Source organism: Crotalus tigris, unplaced genomic scaffold, assembly GCF_016545835.1.
Source record: "Crotalus tigris isolate CLP2741 ecotype Arizona unplaced genomic scaffold, ASM1654583v1 scf7180000017630.2799268, whole genome shotgun sequence".
Taxonomy (NCBI): domain Eukaryota; kingdom Metazoa; phylum Chordata; class Lepidosauria; order Squamata; family Viperidae; genus Crotalus; species Crotalus tigris.
In genome coordinates, this window is record NW_024096524.1 from 2,221,643 (window position 1) to 2,242,129 (window position 20,487).

The 20,487-nt window shown below is 38.4% G+C and overlaps 1 protein-coding gene across 2 annotated transcripts in view; it reads left to right on the forward strand.

Annotated features, from left to right (window-relative positions):
* Window positions 1–15,518, forward strand: part of KIAA1958 (KIAA1958 ortholog) — a 65,092-nt gene extending 49,574 nt beyond the window's left edge. For both annotated transcript variants that reach the window (XM_039334423.1, XM_039334424.1), the window contains exon 4: window positions 9,851–15,518. In XM_039334423.1, coding sequence (XP_039190357.1) covers window positions 9,851–10,893 — 1,043 coding nt within the window. In that variant the 3' untranslated portion in view covers window positions 10,894–15,518. The remainder of the gene's footprint in view (window positions 1–9,850) is intronic.
* Window positions 15,519–20,487: the final 4,969 nt, after the last annotated feature.

Sequence of the window (20,487 nt, forward strand, 5' to 3'; positions counted from 1 at the left end):
TTTCCTACTACATTCTCGTATTAGTATCTTGTGATTTATCACTTGTTTGTATCTTGCGATTTATGATTGTATCTTATGATTTATGATCAATGACTTACCTCTTTGTAGTTTGTATGTACACTGAGACCTCCCCCCCCCAGATAAATTCCTTATGTGTCCAATCACACGGCCAATAAAGAACATTCCATTCCATTTACCTCAAGGTTATTACAATAAATCAGAACTATTTAACCACATGGACTCACAATATTATAAAATAAAACAATTAAAATCCATTAAAATGAAACAAAAGGAGTCAGATAAAATGTAATTGCTTTATGAATCAGCAGATATATATAAGAAAGGATCCGCTGAGATAAAATGGTATTTATTATGTGGCAAAATTCAGCTAAATACAGTAGTTGTAATTGGTAGAGTTATTGGTAAGGTCTGTCCTTGGTTGAGATTGTATAGAAGAAGTTAACCCTAGTTGAATCCTGACAAAAACTTCAAGAAATTGGGACATTTTTATCTGACTTAAGCAATTATTCCTCCTACTTTTTTAATTAGCTGCTATCATGCTCCTTGAGAAAAATGTTTCACTCCCATGACATTCACTCAAACTAATGTCAGTTTTGCCGATCTCAGTAACTTTTTAAAATAAATTATTTGGATTAAAAAAAGAAAGCCATCCCCCTCACAAATTTATACATTTAATAGCTAAAATAATTATCCTTTCCAATGTCTCCGTGAAACTTCTAATATGAGTGTAGAATGGGATCTCAATATTCCACTCAATCAAGTTCCTCCTCAAGAGCCTTTTTATCAAGGCTTTCAGCTCCTAGGAGAGTAGCCATGGAATCCCAACTGCCCATGATAATTCAGCATTATCATCTCAGTGTTGAAGACCAAGATAATGCTTCATTTACCTGATTTATCACTTTCTTCTTGATGATTATTTGGCCATTTCCAGCAGATAGGTCATTTGTATGTCTGATGTACAGAGACCAACTAGAGCTATAACTGTTTTTTTTCAATGCTCATCTGCGCATTCAAAAAATCCACAGATCTTTTCTTAAAATGCCTCCCTTGGTAGGTATTCCTAAGTTTTGCAAGATTGCAAGAGCTTTGAAGTAGGAAACTGAAAGAAGAAAAATGGAGCATCTTAGAAGCTTCTTGACTAAAAATCCATCTTAACTCTTCAAGGTTTTGAAATGAGTCTCTATACAGGTGTATTACCTGAGCAGGGGGTTGGACTTGATGACCTCCAAGGTCCCTTCCAACTTTATGATGATGATGATGATGATGATGATGAACTGAAGTTCCAGATAAACAACCTGGGCTTTTTTTTGCCAGAAGATTCAATGGTTTCCTAGTTACACGAGATCTTTAATTCATAAAAGATATAATATCCTCACTGCAGATGCATCATTCATCTTTACTAGACAAGAATAAGAAGCTATAACATATTTGATTTATGTTGTGACAAGCCCTTCCATAAAGATGTGATGACTGTTTAGCACATTTCACGCTGATGTCTAAACAGGACCCTGTTTGGAATGGTACTTTGTCAGTCAAAATTCTGATGATGTGAAAAGCTACAAAATAATTGCTGGATGTGTATAAAATACTCTGATGTACAGACATTCTGGAGGCATAGATGCCGAAGCACAAAATTATAGTCACTAAAATGATATGGTGCAATTATATTTGCATTGACCAAATTTGCAGACTTTGCTTCTCTGTGTGAGCAAATGTTTCCTTAAAATTAAAACATACTGATTCTGCACATGATTACATACTATTGGACAATTTTGGGCATGCTATGGTATGCCCACATAACACTACTGTTTTCATGATCTACACTAGCTTTTGGTGGGCTTCCAGATACAATTTATGGTGATGGTTATCAGCTAGAAAGCTCTTCAGGGCAAGGACTATTTCCTTACAGGACAGCCTCTCTGGATTGTTTTTCATGCTTTTTAAAATTCATTTATTTATTAAATTGATATGCCTTCCATCTCCTGTTGAAACAGGTCTGGGTAGCTTACAAAATGATAAAAGAATAAATATAAAAGCAAGTAAAATGAGTAAGAATTAAGTAGAGACTAAAAACCAAGAGGGTGAACAATATGGGAGTAGATTCTTCTCTTAGGTTTCTTTTAAGAAGCAGTGTTATTTAGTGGAACTGAAAAGTCAGCTAGCTCTGTCATGGTGCCTGCCATATGAGGAACATTCCATCTGTGATCCTGCTGGCTTTCAGTAAAGTTTTAAAGACCTGGCTGTTCATCCAAGGCTAAGGCTAGAATGTGTAGTAAGCTTGATTTGTATGATAGTAGTTTGTATATTTTTGGACTTTTGAGTCAATTCTTGGCATAGTATTGAATTGGTATTTTCTTATTTTATTTATTTGTGTGAATGTTTATGTTTAAAATTGTTGTCAGACAGCTAGAATCATGTGCTGAGATGGTGGCTGTATAAGTAAAATAAATAAACAAATTCATGTTCGTATCAACCCATATGAGGTTTTTCAATACGATTAAGTCATATTTGCTAATGAACAGGAACAACCCTTTGTGCATGATAATAATGTTGCTATATAAATAGTTCTCCATTAAGATCTTATGCAGCAAGAATGATAATATTACCAAAAGAAACATGTGATACTATGTACATATCTTAGGACTTTAGTTCAATAGGACTTACAACATTATGTAAGTATATAGTATTTCAACATGATGGGTACCACTAGTTAGCTATTATTTCTGAATGAGGTACAGGGAAAGTTACGTGTTACTTTCTATACTAATTTATTCTAATTTTATTGGCTATAGAAATATTTCTATGGATGGTTACTTAGTCCTTTATTAGTCTTTTCAGTGAACTTTAATCCCAAATATATATGTATAGGTTTGTACCCACAGAGCATATCCCTCTGGAAGTTTTCTTGGAAATAGCCGGGGCAAAAATGTACATATATGAGACTGTATTACAGTTTTCATAATATATAATATGATGTACATATACTTCCAGTAATATAAAGACAGTGGGAAACCCATTAATAGCCATTGGAAAAATATACAGTATTTCAATATATGCCAGTACATTGTTCTTATTCCAACATACGGTGCAAGTAATCCTTAATTTGCAACCATTAGTTTAGTGACTGTTTGAAGTTACAGCAGCACTGAAAAAAGTGATTTATGACCACTTTTCACACTTAACAACCGTTGCAACATCCTCATGGTCTCATGATCAAAATTTGGACACTTGGCAACTGGTTCATATTTATGACGGTTGCAGTGTCCCAAGGTCAGTTGATCACATTCTGACATGCAAACTCAATGGGGAACTTAACTTAACACCTGTAGTGATTCACTTAACAAGTGTAGCAAGAAAGATCAAAAAATGGGGCAAAGCTAACTTAACCGTCTCGCTTGGCGACAGAAATTTGGGCTCGGTAGTGGTCATAAGTCACGGACCACCTATATTCAGAATATAATATGAGTCCTTTGTAGGTAAACCTGCAGTCATTTTCTCTACGTCTGTGCTAAGTCCTGAAGCGTGTAGCTCTGTGTACATCTCCATCATCCAAATTCAGAGAAGATGCATTCTCATGGAAGATACTATTTCAAACACGGAAGTGGCTTAAGAGAAGTCAGCGTGTAAAAAAGATGCCGAGACTCCAGAAAGAGTACAGAGAAGAGCAACAAAGATGATTAGGGCACTGGAGGCTAAAACATATAAGGAACGGTTGCTAGAATTGGGTATGTCTAGTCTAATGAAGAGAAGGACGAGGGTTGACATCATAGCAGTGTTCCAGTATCTAAAGGGCTTCCACAAAGAAGAGGGAGTCAAGCCATTCTCCAAAGCGCCTGAAGGCAGGAGAAGAAGCAACGGATAGAAACTAATCAAGGAGAGAAGCAACCTAGAACTAAGGAGAAACTTCCTGACAGTTAGAACAATTAACCAGTGGAACAACCTGCCTCCAGAAGTGGTGAATGCTCCAACACTGGAGGTTTTTAAGAAGAGACTGGACAGCCATTTGTCCGAAATGGTATAGGGTTTCCTGCCTGAGCAGGGGATTGGACTAGATGACCTCCAAGGTCCCTTCCAACTTTATTATTATTATTATGGATCATCGCACAGTCAGCCAGATGTTCAGACTGGATTTGGTATTTTGTCCACCTATCGAGTCCTTACCCAGACCTGGGATAGGCAGATGTGGATGTTTGATGGTATTACAGATATCGTCGCAGGATGGAAGCAGTTCCTAGTAAGGCCGCCTTTTGCAATTGACTAATGACGAATTTGTCAATGCCAATGGTTTTCAAGTGGTGCTCCAGTTGTTTTGGGATTGTACCCAAGGCGCCTATGACTGTTGGTACTACCCTTGCTTGCTTTTGCCACAGTCTTTCTATTTCTATTTGTAGGTCTTTGTATTTTGTTATCTTCTCCAGCTCTTTCTCTTCTATTCTGCTGTCTCCAGGCACTCCCACATCCACTATCCAGACTTTTTTGTCTTTCTTATCGACAATTGTTAAATCTGGGGTGTTATGTTGCAGGTGCTTGTCTGTTTGAATTCTGAAGTCCCAGAGCAGTTTAATTTTATCATTTTCTATGACTTTCTCTATTTTATGATCCCACCAGTTTTTGCTTACAGGCAAATGATTTTTTGCAGATCTTCCAATGCACCATTGTTGCTACTTTGTCATGCCGCTGCTTGTAGTCAGTCTGTGCAATCTTCTTGCAACAGCTTACCAGGTGGTCCACTGTTTCTTCAGCTTCTTTGCATAGGTGGCACTTACTGTCTGTTGCTGTCTTCTCAAGGCTTGGTCTTGTACAGCCAGAATTAGTCCCTCGGTCTCTTTCTTCAATTTTCCTGCTCTTAGCCATTGCCAGGTCTTGTTAATATCTGCTTTCCCAGCTATTTTTTTTAATATATTAGCCATGTAGTGCTTTGTCTTCCCATGTCTCTATTCTGTTCTTCATTTGGTCTTTCTTGTAGGCCAGTTTGGTCTCTCCAGTAGTCAGTAAGCCTTCCTGATATACTAATTTCAGTGCATCTTCAATATTGTTCTTCAGATATTCTTCCAAAGCCATTTTTTCTTCTTCAACCATCTGATGTACTTGGAGCATTCCACACCCACCTATTTGCCTTGGTAAAATGTAAATGTCACTATAAAGTCTGTCAATGTCATTATTATTGTTATTGTTATTATTATTATTATTATTATTATTATTATTATTATTATTATTATTATTATTACTGGAACCCATAACAATACCAAGAACTTGTTTTAGAGTGAAAATAGGTCAAACTCCTAAAGCTATTTTAGTCATACCCCCGGATAATAATGCATTTGCGCTGGCTGACTTTATTTGAGAAAAGATTTAATCCTTGTCATAGCGATCAACGTTACATCTAATGTCTAGTCAAAATAGCTGACGCGTAAATTGCACTCCTGTCGACATTTCACAAAGAGCAGGAAGTTAACTGCAATGGAGCAAAGAAAGGAAAATGAGGATTTTTTTTTTGCTTTTGACCTACTTGTCTTGCATTGCACAACTTATGTGCGTCCCTCATCTTCCTGCTGTCAGTGAAGTGAGAAAATCAGACTGCCAGAAGAAATCATTTGGAAAGGCTCTGCCTAGCTTAGAATTCAATAACTGGATTTGCATATACAGGAACATTAATGTGTTTAGTTTAATTGTGGTTTGGGGTATGGCTCATCTCGAGAAAGAAACCAATGTCTGTTTTGGTTGTAGATCACAGGTGAAAATGTAAAACTTGCTTAGGAATCCTGGCTTGTTTTTAATCCTGGCTTGGTATCATCTGGATTTTCATATGCTATGTCATAATGTGGTGTATTTGTTTTTGGGTTAAGAGTATGTACAAGCAAACTGTTGCCATGTAGAAATCAGATTTAGCATTATGCCAACTTAATGACTGAGGCTATCCAAAAGGCAAGATTAAAACCATGACTTGGCATGATGTACAAAGCAACTCATAATGTTCTCACTCTTGGCCTTGATACTGGTAGAAGCACTGGTGAAAACAAACCAGAAAAAATGTCAGAAAAAAATGAAACAACCTGCCTCCAGAGGCGGTGAATGCTCCAACACTGGAGGTTTTTAAGAAGAGACTGGACAACCATTTGTCCGAAATGGTATAGGGTTTCCTGCCTGAGCAGAGGGTTGAACTTGATGACCTCCAAGGTCCCTTCCAACTTTATTATTATTATTATTATTATTATTATTATTATTATTATTATTATTAAAATCATAACTAATTTGATAACCAGCAAGTCTGACTAAAATTAAAATAAATAAAGATGTCTTTAAAAAGCTTCCATGGTTATTAGTGCTGTTGTTATTGTCAGAATATATATGTCGATTGATTTTCAGTGGGGAAAAATTGATTGATTATTGAAAAATTAATTCATTTTTCATTAGGCAGCAACAAGGAGTCTGCTCCTATCTAAGGCTCATCGGGATTTTCACAGCCCAGATGTGGCAGCTCTAAGAAAAGAAATAAAAAAGGAAAAGGAGAAGGAATTAGTTTAAGAAAAACAAACTTAGAACTAGAAGTAGGTTGTATATTTTCATAAGTAGCTTAAAAACAGGTTTTGAAACTATTTAATGAGCCAATTGAATGAATTGTTGATATATTAATTGTTCACTAATTAATTGTTGATTAATGTTAATTAATTGTTAATAGAGCCAGTTTGGTCTAGTAGTGGTTAAGGCATCAGGCTATAGAAAGCAGGAGACCGTGAGTTCAAGTCCTGGCTTAGACATGAAAGCCAGCTGGGTGACCTTTGGCTAGTCACTCTTTCTCAGCCCAAAGGTTGTTATTGTTGTGCGGAAAATAGAAAGAGTAAGATGTGTTGCATATGTTCGCTGCTTTGAATTGTTTGTAAAAATAATAAAGGTGGGATACAAATAAATAAACAAAAATAAAATAAAATATAAAAAACTATATTGAGTATAATTTTATTCTTCTTCATCCAGTTTATTATATCAAACGCTGTTTTAAGACTGGAATAATTTGTTTAATGGCAACCATTGGGGATTTATGCCACAGTGGATAAGTCATAAGTCTATTCTTTTCCAAAGGGAAAAATTTAATACTCCGGGTCCCAAGGATGTTTTTCCAAAAGATAACTGGATTTTGTTTTTCCTTGAAGATGTTTTGCTTCTCATCCAAGAAGCTTCTTCAGTTCTGACTGAATGGTGGTGAATGGAAGGACTTGTATTCTTTGCAGTCATCTGGTCATTAGCAAACTTTTTCAGAGTCTTTGACCACTTGAAGGTTTATCTGTGCCCTCAGGGTCACCAGAGTAGTGCAAATGGGTGTGGAACCTTCTTGGAACTGCTGAAAGGTCTGTGTTCTAAACACAACAGTTCCTGTCAGCAGATAAACAGATAAACACAAATAAACCTCCAAGTGGCCTCAACAACTGTCAGAAAGATGACTGCAAGGAATATAAATCCTTATATCTTCAGTCAGAACTGAAGAAGCTTCTTGATAAGAAGAGAAATGTCTTCAAGGAAAAACAAAGAAAATCGTGTTGGAAAAAGCACCTTTGGGACAACTGTGACCTGGATGACTGAGAATCTCCACAGACATTAATACTCCAGGTTTTTAAAGTCAGGCCTATCCATCTTGGGAAATTTATTCCCCAAGCTGTTATGAAAGTTCAGTTATCTGACATTACCATCCTTTTGAAAATTAAATGAAGAACAATAAATCTAGTACCCAATAAAACAAAATCAATAAATCTGAGTCCCAGCAAAAGCCCTTACTGTACAGTCCTAAGGTTATTAATCCAGTTTAGATTCAAATATACTTGTTTGTGTGAGATGTGAATACAAAGACATCACAACAGTACCTCAAAACTATCTTTCTCCGGCCTAGCATTCTTTAGATAAATTGTTTTAACAATGCCTGAAATTCCCCTCCATAAAATATTGGTTAAAATAGAGCATGGATAATCTGATTACATGGAAGAGAGGAAAAAAGGACACTTTTATGACTGCTCCTCTTTTAAATTTTAAAAAGAACTGAATTGTCTGGCAGATGAAAGAAGCTGCCTTTAGTCCTACATTCTGAAATCAGCAATAACATTCATTGAGATTTCTGTCTATAAACTAATGGCTTGTCAGTATTTCAAGAGAATCAAGGTAAAAAAACCTGAAGCAGCAGAGATTTCAAGAATGCCCTTTTTTGTTGCAAAGTAGAACTGAATCTAGAAAGCCTGTCAGAATTTCTCTCTATCCCATCTTATAGTGAGCTAAATTAAGTTGGGATTATTTTGAGTTTGTTTCTTGTGCATTCCACTTTCTGAATCATCTTTTTTTTTTCTCACTTAATGATTCATTGCTCCCTTCCCCCTTCCCAAGACTAGGTATGCATTTTTTTTCACATGCTAGCTTTCAGGAAGAGGATTTTTTTTCATTGGGAAACAAATGGAAAGAAGAAGAATAGACTCAGAGCTGGAAGGGACCTTGGAGGTCTTCTAGTCCAACCCCTGCCCAGTGCTGGGTCCTTATTCCATCAGCACCCACAACTCCAAGAGGCAAGCTGTTCAGTCCTCCTCCTCTCTTGGTACATCTTGATCTCTGTCCATATCCGAGCGCATGGAACTATATAATTTTGTTTAATTGTATTCATATAATTAATGTATCTTGCAATAGGCACAGAAAATCTATGAATCTGTTGACTGTTGAAGACATGCTTAACTAAACAGGAAAACTGAGGAGTTCGGGTTTTTTTAATTATGAGAAATTGGTCTGCTTATTTGTTTTGATATTGACATTAATTGATTGTTATTTTATCATAAACCAATGAGATGCAGGGTGGAATATGAATGAATAACTGATAAGCCCCTAGTTTCCCTGAAAATTGATTTCTTAACTTGCTAATGGCAGCCATATGTGACAGTGTACTTAACTAGTATTTGGAGAGTCCATGTTTCATTTAAAGATACTGAAATCAATAGATGAAAACATCTTTTCTCACAGAGATGAATATGGTAAATTACTCTGAGCTAGTAAATGCTCTGGGATCTTTTATTAGAAAACGGGCATGAACCAGATCTATGAGGGCAGCCTTTAGACAGTTTTTCTAGGACTCTAAAGAGAAAGATATCACATCCTTTCAAATTTCAGTCTTCAAAGTAACTTCTTACTTGTAAATTGTTAAGTGTAAATTGTTTGTAAACAGACAGAAAACTTTTTTCACTAGAAATTAGTCAAGAGCACCCAGCATGGTAACTCAGTCTCTGCGGAGAGGAATTGCTATGGTTTTGTTCTTTGTAGCAAACTGTGCATTGTCCTAGACTTGCTTAAAGAATATGAGTTGTTTGTAAATTGACACATTACATTAATATGTTTTAATACCCAAACTATCAGCTTATTTAGCATGTTATAAAGTGCTTTGATTAAAAGTATATAATTAATACATGCAACCAGTACAGCCTCTGATTTCACAAATGAAATGGCTCAGTATTGTTTTCTTAATTGGACCTTTCCACCCAGCAGTGGAATCGGTGTAAAATATTTTCTATTTTCTAGATTCTTCCAAAATACAGACCAGCCTAAATCTCAGATTTTTCTTCTTACAAATCTCTGTAAATTAAATGTGTGCCAGTGAATTGAAGAATATATATTAAGCTTTTTTTCATATCCTTAGTAACATCATTTGTGAAACAGACGTTGGCTGTCCGTATTTGACAGGTATGTAATGAATAATACCTTTGTGATCTTTGTGAACAGTAATTGATTTTCATTTTGTTTTAAGGAAAAACATAAGTTGAGAAAAAAGTGCATCCTTGTTCTCACATATCACTTCTTTTGCTTCTCCCAGACCAAGATGAGAGAGCTGCAGAACTTAGAGAGCAAAATGAGAAAACTATTCGCAGTACCCAGACAGCTCTCCGAAACTTCAGAGAGTTTCTCATCTCTAAATACCCGTCAGAAACCAGGGAGATCTACATTATTCCTTGCAAAGAACTAGATGCTTATCTAGCATCCTTTTTTGTCGATGCTCGACAGAAGGATGGTTCGGAGTATGAGCCAAACAGCTTGGCCAACTACCAATGTGGGCTGGAGCGGTATCTCAAAGAGCACCGATATGGATACAGCATTACCCGAGACAAGGAATTCAAGAGGTCCCAAGAAGCACTGAAACAGAAGCAGATAGAACTGAGGTGCAAAGGTAAAGGCAACAAGCCACACAAATCAATGAAACTTACCTTTGCCGATGAGCTGATTCTCCGCAAAAGAGGCCTGCTAAGCCGATATAATCCGGAGGGGTTGTTGAACCTTGTCTGGCTCAACAACACAAAAGCCTTTGGCCATTGTACGGGCTTCCACGGGTCGACTCTCAAATGGGGAGACATTAGACTTCGAGTGACAGAAACTGGCTTAGAATACTTGGAATGGATGGGCCAAGATGGCAGTGACGGGAACGCCAAGATTAAGAGGACAGGCACAGATTCCAGAGTGTATGCAACTCAGCACGCTCCACAGACTTGCCCCGTGCAAGATTACAAGGAATACGCGCAAAGGCGTCCCCCTGCGATGCGGTACGAGGATGCCCCTTTCTACTTATCCATTAAGCCTGTTGTTAATCTAGCTGCGTTACACTGGTACAATTGTCAGGCCCTTGGTAAGAACAAACTAGCCAAGATGGTTAAGACTATGTGTGAGAAAGGGAATATTCCTGGGAGGAAGACTAATTTCAGTGTGTACCAGAGCTGCAGCACCCTTTCTGAGGCCCAGAGTAACCAGCTGGTGCTAATCTGCAACAATTTAAGCCAACAGGCTGCTCAGTCTGTAGCAAGTCATTCTAGCACTGGCAACTTCATAGTGTCTGCATCTTATGACTCTTCTTCAGATACAGCTTGAAAGTCTGCTTAGCGTGACCATGTGGTGTTTGAAGCTTTGGTGTCTGGTAACATGCATTGTCTGTGATTCTACAGTTCCCTTCGGACTCACCTTTCTCCAGTGTCAAATCCCATTATCAAAACAAATATATATATATATACATATATAAATATATTTTTTTCTTTGTATGAATATGTAAATAGAAATAGCTTAGCCTAATTTATATAGTATTTCTAATGCTGATGGTGAAAAAAGAAGCATATTTATGGGGTGCTAATTTAATGGCTGATTATAAAACTGGAAAATAATTTTCAGGCCATCCCTAATTTTAGCATTACCCACTTTTAAACTTAAGTCAGTGTGAAATTTGATTAACTGTCACTTCTTTCCCAAGCAAAATGCAAATTATAATGTAAGACAACATTGACAAGTGTTTATTAGGAGCCCCAATAGTCACTCCATGTGACCAAATAGATATGGAGACGATTTAAAGTTATGATGTTCATATGTTCTGCAAAGTTCTTTGAAGGCATCATTAATAAGAATGGGCAAATTCTTATTATTCCTATCATTGGGCAAAGTTTTGGAATTGCTTTATACCATTCAGCTTTCATTGCTTTTGAAAAGTGTACCATGTTTAAAAGAATCATCCTCAAATTCTCAAGCCTTTTAAAAGTGTGGCATGAATTTGGTATATGAGAGAATGAAGGCAAGAATATTTTTCTACTTTGTTTAGTTCTTTTTGTAGTTCAGTTAGATTTTTTTCTTTTTGTGTGTCTTGATAAGGCTATGGAGAAGGAAAAGAATAAAAAAAGGGTTGCTATTTATTGCAGTGTTTTCTGTTTACAGTTTAGGTCTCTAATGTCAATTATGCTAGCTAAGAAAAAAAGAAATGCTAACAAAATAGTTGTTTAAAAATAAAAGTACTATTAATTAATATGCAAAAGAAATATCATGGCAAATAGGAAGACTGTTAATTTTGGAAGCCTTTTCAGCTTATCGAGCTGATCACTTATCCTTTAGCACTTTCTGTCTAGCCGCTTCATTTCTGTGGATTTTAAAAATGTTTTTGAACGTTGGACTACATTTTAATTTGCTGAATTGAATAACTACAATTCAAAATAGTCTGGCTGATTTAAGATTGTTTTACTCTACTGGATTGTGACCATTCCACAATGGTGGAGCTCCACAATTGTGATAGCTCCACAATTAGTTAGCAATAACTGCAACTTCCATACTTCATGTGTACATTGTATAATTGTGGACCAGATAGCTGTGCAGGAGAATAGGTAAGAAATTGCAGATTAGCTGCAGCTGCTGGTTTAAACAACACGCTCAACACTCTCCAGCTCAAAAGAAGGAAAAATCTTGAAGATCAATAGTAGCACTAATGGACCTGGACTGCAAAAATCCAGATGATTACTAGATGGCAACAACAACAACAAAATATTAGAATCGGTGAAACAGCTTTCCTAGTCTTTGCCTTTTTTTCAAAAAGAGGGCTATAGAAATATTCCCACATTTTCATGGTTCCACAGTGGATTGCAGTAAAATATTTCTTGATAGAGGCAAGAGAAAAATACTGATTATAAGAATATGGATTTGTAATATAATAGTATCACAGAGAATTGGGGCAATACTTTAAATCCAGAGAGCAGGTGAAGCTCTTGTAGATTTCCCCCCCCCCATCCATCCATTTTAGGCATTAAAATAGAAGAAGAGTTGTGGGTATTAAATACTTGATCAGTGGGGTGTTGGGAACTGGCATTTGCTGACCATTTTATGCAATAAAATATGTTAAACAGGTCCTGAGGACAAGTGAATGTCATCTCTCCCCCTTTCATAAGAGAATAATGTAGTTAAATTCAAAGTGTTATTTTCAGTTATACAAACTGGGAGGATGTATTTTGTTCTGTCTAGGATTCCTCTTTCATAGATTTGTGATAAACAAATCTTATTTAAAATTATGCATTCCTAATTTCTGCTAGCATTTATCTGACAAGAAATGAATCTTCCTGTAGCAGCTCCTTCCTTTCACACTAACCTTCCCTTTCCTCTCCTGTAAAGTAATTACTTATTCACAGCAATTTATACTTGTCTTCAGCCAGAAAGGCATCTAAAGTGACTTACATATTATTAATTTTTAAAAGGCACCATCCCCATTAAATTACATACATCAGACAAATGTGATTGGAATAAAAGAAGCTAACTTAGCTAAGTATCTCTTGAAGCTAGCTGCAGAAGATGGGGCCATTTCAGCAGCCGTGCCACAAGTCTGATTCCATTAGGTTTTTCTTCTCCCTGAATTGTTTTCATTCCTGTTGACCATTGTAGTTTAATGGTCATGCTTGCTGGTGATTGAATAATAGTTGGGATGAAAAGTACATGGAAGGAAGAGGAAGCTGATGGAGTTGACTGGGAATAGTGCTGAAAGAATGGCTCTTTAAATAATTTAGGAACCAATCGCTAAATGCCAGAATAACGACTTCATGAGGTTGGTAGTGTCATGGTTTGAAGATGCTCTTCTGCCTCAATACCCGGATGACTTGCCATTATTGAAGGAAGCATGAATTCTGCTTTCTGTCATTGAAGAATATAAGTCTATCTCTTCATCATCTGAAGCACATCAACATCTTCCAGTAAGGTAATAATCCTAAACATATAAGCAAGTCTACAAGAGAATGGATGAAGAATAAAAAAAACTCAGTATGTTGGAAATGGCCCCTGAGTGAGGCAGGTTTAAACCATCTTTTGCTACATTGCAGTTAATCTTCCCCTCTTGTTCCAACAAGGTCCAAAGAGAACTTAGCTGTATAAACTAGGCTGGGTTGCGGTTGTTTACTTTGGAAGGAAGTCAGGTGACTATAACTGGAAAAAAGATGCAACTGGACTTGCAAGTTTCATGTCAGTATAGTTTTTTTTTTTTTTTACAAGATGGCTGGATAGTACTTCAACTGAGCAGTAGAGAAAGAACCTGTGATTGTACATGTTTGTTCAGCTGTCCACCGGAGGCTGCCTCTGACAAGGAGGACAAGCTGGAGCCAGGGCCTCAGAAAGAGACAACGGGGCATCCAGAATCTGCGGAGACCTTCATGTGTGAAAGGGATGCAGTCCTGGGAACATTGGGTGGTGGGGTATGTGATCGTCTGGAGAAGCATCTGCCTGAGCTGGCAGAAGTGGGAGAGGCCAGGGATGCACAGCAGCAGGGGGTGGATTTGGATGAGCAACGGGATGCCACCCCTGCCTGATCCACGAACAAGGAGAGCAGAGCGCCACAAGGCACAGCGGAGGTTGGCAAAGCTACTTGCAAGAAAGCAGCCTTGCCCTTCCCAATGAGAAACACCGGTGAGGAGGGATGGGTCAACCTCCTCCCAAGTAGCTTTGCAGCCCTTCTCTGGGCTTGCCTACACTCCAATCTCCTTGCCCTTGGATCAGTGGAGCAGGCAGCTGTTCCTCATCAGAGATCTGCTACCTATCAGGACCACTGCCTGTCAGCAGCTGATCCTCCCCTGTGTCTGCAGTTAGGCAGCTTTCTATCTGGTCAACCACCTCTCCCAATGCCTGAGGGGCCTGGTAGCATCGTTCTCAGCCCCTGGTGTGCCTTCCCTGTTGGATGGTTCCAGCTCCAAGTCTTCCTCCTCTTCCAAACCGGCCTCTGAGGGGGCTATGACAGCTGTCGTTTAAAATGTGAGCCCCATATTTCTTAATGGCCCTCTATCCTTTAAGTCAGAATTTGCCAAGCTTTCTGGGCTCATGGCCTGGAGGGAAGGAGAGCAACTTCCAAATTGATGTGTGCACATGCACACAAACGGGACTGTGAATACCAGTGCAGTACTAGTCCTGTTTGTGCATGCACAAATGGGCCACACAACCCACCCGGCAGTAGCGGCCCCGTTTGCACATGCGCAAATGGGGCTGCGAGTGGTAGCATGAATGGGAGGGAGTGCACGCGTGCGCGCACCAGCCAACCATTTCCACAGCCCTCTGGCCAAGAGGCTGCAGCCCAGTAGTCTGCCGCAGCCCACAGGTTGAGGAACCCTGCCTTACGTAGCAGTTTCACAAAAAACAAGAGGGAAGCTTATGAATACAGGTAGTTCTCAGTTAACAATAGTGATTGAACCAGGGAACTCCATCACTAAGCAATGCAATTGTAAAGTGTGGTATTGCATGGGTGCACTGACCAATGACACAGTTCTGGCACTTCTAGTTGCTGTCACCGGGCAAATCCTGTGCAGTCATTAAGTATAATGCCCCATGATTGCCATTCGTAACTTCCTGCTGGCTTCCCCATTGACTTTACTTATCAGAAGCTGGTAATGAATCATGATCACGTGACTGCAGGCCAACATAATTGCAACCTGGTTGCCAAGCGTCCCAATTTTTGTCTGGAAGAAGGACATAGTGGATGGATGCAACTACAAGGACTAGTTGTAAGTCTCTTCCTCAAGCACTGTCATAAGTTCAAATGGTTGCTGAATGAATAGTTATGAACTAAGGACTACCCATACTAGTTAAAAATGTATGTTAAAATGTCTGTGAATAGTTGTATATCATCTGTAGGAAGTCAGCCCCCCCTGAGAAAGAAATATTTTGGGGAATATTAAAAAGCAGAATGTTGTGTTTCCCCAAAGGATGTTAAAGGCAGAAACCCCCCCCCCCAAGTCTCTCTGCCCCAAACAGAAACCAGGTCTGCAGAAATGCAGATGTGATAATTTTGTCAGAAAAAATGGAGCCAGGAAGCTGGGATTAGAAAGATAAAGATCCCTAGAATCAACAATCCCTCACACCAAAAAAAAAAAAACAAACAAAAACCCAACACTCATCAGCCACAACCCCAGAGAAGCAGGATATGACCTTTGGGACATAATAGGATTAACCCACCACCATCAGAATACCAGAAAGGCACACTCAGACTCAGGTCAAAGTTCATGTCACAGGAACATCTCCAAACAAAAGCCCAAGAAGGTATAAAAACCCACCACTCCCTACTACATGTGATCAGTTTTTCCCAGAGCCATCTTTCTGTCTGGTTCTCTTCTTCAATAAACTGCAACCTTCTTTCTAAAGCAGTCTCCATTTTGTTTATTCCTGACTTGGACTGGACCCTTTCTCTCAACACACCATTTTAGCATTTCTGGCCTTTTTTGAAAACATCAAGAGGCACAGAGATAGAATAAAAGAATTCTAAACTGTTTGCAATCTACCACAGACTTATAAGAGGGACCCAGACAGTGAGAATTTAACATTTGTTTAAAACTTGCTACTCAATTACCAACTCCTGATCTGGTGAGCAACCTCTTTCTTTTTCCCTTAATTGTCCCCATATGCCTTGCTGACAACCATAATTGCTTAGCCTTGTTTGCTTGTGACACCACTTTATGTATTACTTAACACTGAGGTTAATTGAAGGATGTCGGCAAGATTGACAAATGGCAGTGTTTCTACTGAACCTTGTAGATAAAAACAAATGAACATAAGTGGTCAGTACCTGAAATAGCTTAGAAATTCACAAATGAAAAATCTAGATCTGCTTTTATGCATTTAAGTATTAAATTGCTGGCCTTAGGAAATCAGAAGAAGAGGTATTGCACAATGCAAAAGTGAAGATAATTATTAGTAACATCTATACATCCAACTGCTAGGAAAGAGGCACAGCTTTCAGGAGATGCTGAAAAGTCTGCAAACTTATTAACATTTTTTGTGGGAATTTCTAAGTGCTCTAATATTATTTAGATGCAGCCTATGTAAATTGTGATGATGAAAACATTTAGCAATGGAAGAAAGGCAAGCATAAAGGGTACAGTATCTTTTATGGGCTGCAGAAGTCCAGAAAACCACTAGATGGCAGGAAAAAGTTACTCAAAGTTTAGTATATTTAGTGTCATCTAGTGATCATGTAGATTTTTTTAAAATTGGCTTCTGTACAAATCTGTGGAACTTCTGTAGATGTTCATCTATGTGTGCTGGATCCTTCTGCTTTGTGTACAGCAGAACTTTTAGGAAACAACCATAGTTTTTAATTACAGATTAATTTTGCACCAGACAATATAAATGCTGCCTTTAATAGATCAGTTCTAAAACTGAGTTAATATATTGCATTGTTGTATTTTCTTATCTAAAGACAGACAGCTAGTTGGTTAGGGAACAAATCTACATTCCAAAGCCATTTATCTATTTGTGACCATACCAAAATTCAATCAAGGGTATTAGATTTTTTTTTTTTTTGTATTTCTGTTGATGATAAGAGAAAAATGTCTGATTATAAAAAAGTATTCTGCACGGATATTAATTTACTTTGGGTAATTTAAACATCCCAGCTCTGCCTAAATAAATTATTTCAAAGCAATTTATTATGGAGAGAATGTAAGGGCATTTTTAACCCTATGGATCACTAGAAAACATGTGAGCATTAAGAACACGGGGGTTAGTAGTAATGTTCTTCCTAGCCATTCCCTGCTCTAAAGATATCTTCAACATTTTTTTAAAAAAAACCAGTGACATTTTGAGAGGGGAATTATTTCGTTTATTAAAAAATTATTTCTTGCCAAAAAAGAAAATATTAACAAAACAATTCTATGCATTGTGTAATCCAGTGATGTTCCTGTTAAATATGCATGCTTTATAGGTGCATTTGTGATATTTGTAGGATGGATCATTAACCATTGCTGCTATACACATCTATAGTAGCTTTAGTGGAGAATGGTGGGTGGGAATAGTGTTGTTTACCGGGAGGTTGTGCAAGTCAGCAGTTCTACAAGTGGTATTTCTTTCTTTAAAAACTATTATTGAATGCCCATATGAGTGCCTCTTTAAAAGAAAAATAATATGTCATATTAGACACATTGTGCCAAACCTTTAAGTTGTGTTGCCCGACACATGCAGTCAAAGAGCACGAAGTATGTATTATTACTATTCTGGGCACAAATGCTTATTTTTCCTACAAATAATTGAATTAGCACTTTTGCAGTACAATCTCATGTATATTTATTGTGCCACTCTAACCTTCCTATAAAATGGAACAGAGAGGAATAGAAGAATTTCTTGTGCTATTAGCAGATGCTTGGGTTCATGAAGAGAAAGTTCTGCTAATGTAGATGTTCTATCAGTGATGTACTCTTGGTATGTCAAGAAACCACAGTGACATCTCATTTGGCTGCAGTATGGTGGAGCTGGGTGATCATTGGGGAAAACAATCTTTTAGAATTTTAATTTCTAATTTTTAGAATTAGAATTTTCTCTAATTTCTCCTGTGTACTCCTGGCTGTTCCACCCCATAATTAATGGTGGAAGAAAATAGTAAGAGAGAAAAAGAGGTATCTCCACTTCCCACCCTTTATGCAGTAAAATAGCAGATGGCTAATATGTTAGTGGTTTGAATCAATCATGCAAAGTTAGCTTTACATTCATACCGTATTTTTTTTTACAGAACCCAGAAAATAAATGGTAAGAATTTAATTTGAGGAAAGTGCTATAGAGCGATGTGAATTTTTAGCTCTTCCCCAAAATACAATTTTAATGGAATCTTAAACAGGAGACACTCCCAGTGGTGTAGTTTGCAATAACAATTCCTGACATTTTGCTAAACTTATTTTCTCAACATATTGTGGTGTACGTTTATGCTAGGCATCCCTAACACTATAGGCCAAGAATGTGTTTTGTCAAACCAAATTGCTATGATCAAGCTCACTGTTTGGGACCCTGCAGAAATACTGTATTGTCATTTAGAACAAATTAAACTAAGTAGGATGGACAATAGCAGACTTGTTAGAATAGGGGTCCCCAACCCCTGGTCCATGGACCAGTACCGGGCCGTGGCATGCCAGCAACAGGTCTGCACAAACAAAGAAAACCCCATCCGTGGGATACAGGCAGCACACAAATCCACACACTCTCCTGTCCGTGGAAAAACCTTTCTCCATGGAACCGGTCCCTGGTGCCCAAAAGGTTGGGGACCTCTATGTTAGAAGACAGGGAGATTTAGAAGTACTTATTGGTAGCAGCTTCAGAATTAGAACATTGCTAGTGAAGAACAGTAAGCTTAATGGATGTTTCTGCCATCGTGTTTGGTTCATCTTATGGAGAATGGAAGGAGTCTAAAATACACAGAGAGAGAGGAGGGGGGAAGGGAGAGAGAGAGAGAGAGAGAGAGAGAGAGAGAGAGAGAGAGCAGTCACCCAATACTGTATATCAGCGGTTCTCAACCTGTGGGCCGTGATCCCATTTGGGGTCGAAGGACCATTTCACAGGGGTCGCCAAACAACGCAGTCCGCCAATTTTTCCCCTTTTCCTTAGCTGTGCTACTCCCTTTTATTCTATTGGCTTTTCAAAGCCAATAGAATAGACTCTCTTGAATAGAGTCTAATTCTATTGGCTTTCAAAAGCCAATAGGAATTGTCCAGAGTGTCTCTGCCCTGCTGAGCCCACCAAAAGTCCCATTCTGCAAACAGTGCTACAAGTTCTCTGCAGCAAAGGCAAGCTGTCTGGAAGTTTCCACCCCTCCCTGCTGAGCAACTACTAAAAATGTAAGTAAAAGAGCGCCAGGGGTGGGAGGTGGGAGGCTGGCGGGCGCAGGGAGGGTTGCTGGCACGCGTGGGGTTCGGCGGGTGCCTTATCTCCCTTGGGCTGGCCCAGCTGGTGGCCCAACCGGTGGTCGGCCTGCGCTGTCTCTGCTGCTTGCCAGCTACGCCTCGGCTGGCGCAGGGGGCGGCACCATGCATGCGCGGTACTCCCGGGCAGAGAAAGTCTTCGACTTACGACCGGTTGGGTAGTCCTCGACTTACGACCGGTTGGGTAGTCCTCAACTTACGACCGGTTGGGTAGTCCTCGACTTACGACCGGTTGGGGGTCGCGGCATTAAAAAGGTTGAGAACCACTGCTGTATATGGTTAAAGCACCCAATATATGGTTAAAGAATAGAATCTGAAATGCCATTCTTTGTTGATATAATAGCCATTTCTATATTATTACAGGTACAGCACAGAGTGTTTGGGAAAACATCATATTTCTTGAGAATTACCAGGTGTTTACTGGCAATTATCAGATGTAAATGTTATAATTAATCACATTTTGTTCATTAGGACTTTTCTTAAGTTGGCAGGCTCCAGGTTTTTTTGGGGGGGGGGATTTCAACCTTCCCATCAGGAAAATATTAAGTTGGGAAGATTGCATTTTAACCTACTGTGGGAAGTTGTGATTTAATTGTAGCTCCCTGATGCGAATATAGCACATATGCTTAAAAAATATGGATAGCCACTCAAGATTTCCTTTGTTAATTCCTACTGCTAAATAAATCAGGGTCATTAGATTGGGACTGAATGGCAATTTGCTAATCTTGCAAAATAATAATGATGATAATGATAATAATAATAGCCCAGGTACAGTACTGGAAACAGCAACAAAATGAGATCTTCACACACTAAAGAAAAGGTTTGCCATTCCATTTACTTTGGGGAATTTCCTTCCCTCATGTACCTAAACCTCTTTAATATCCCAATAAAAATTGTGTGCAATTTATTAAAAAAGAGTTGTATTCCATGGAATGATTTTAAAATGTGTTTCAATCTTTATGCAGACAATTATATGATTCTTGTAAGCAAAATGTAGCTTGTACGTTTG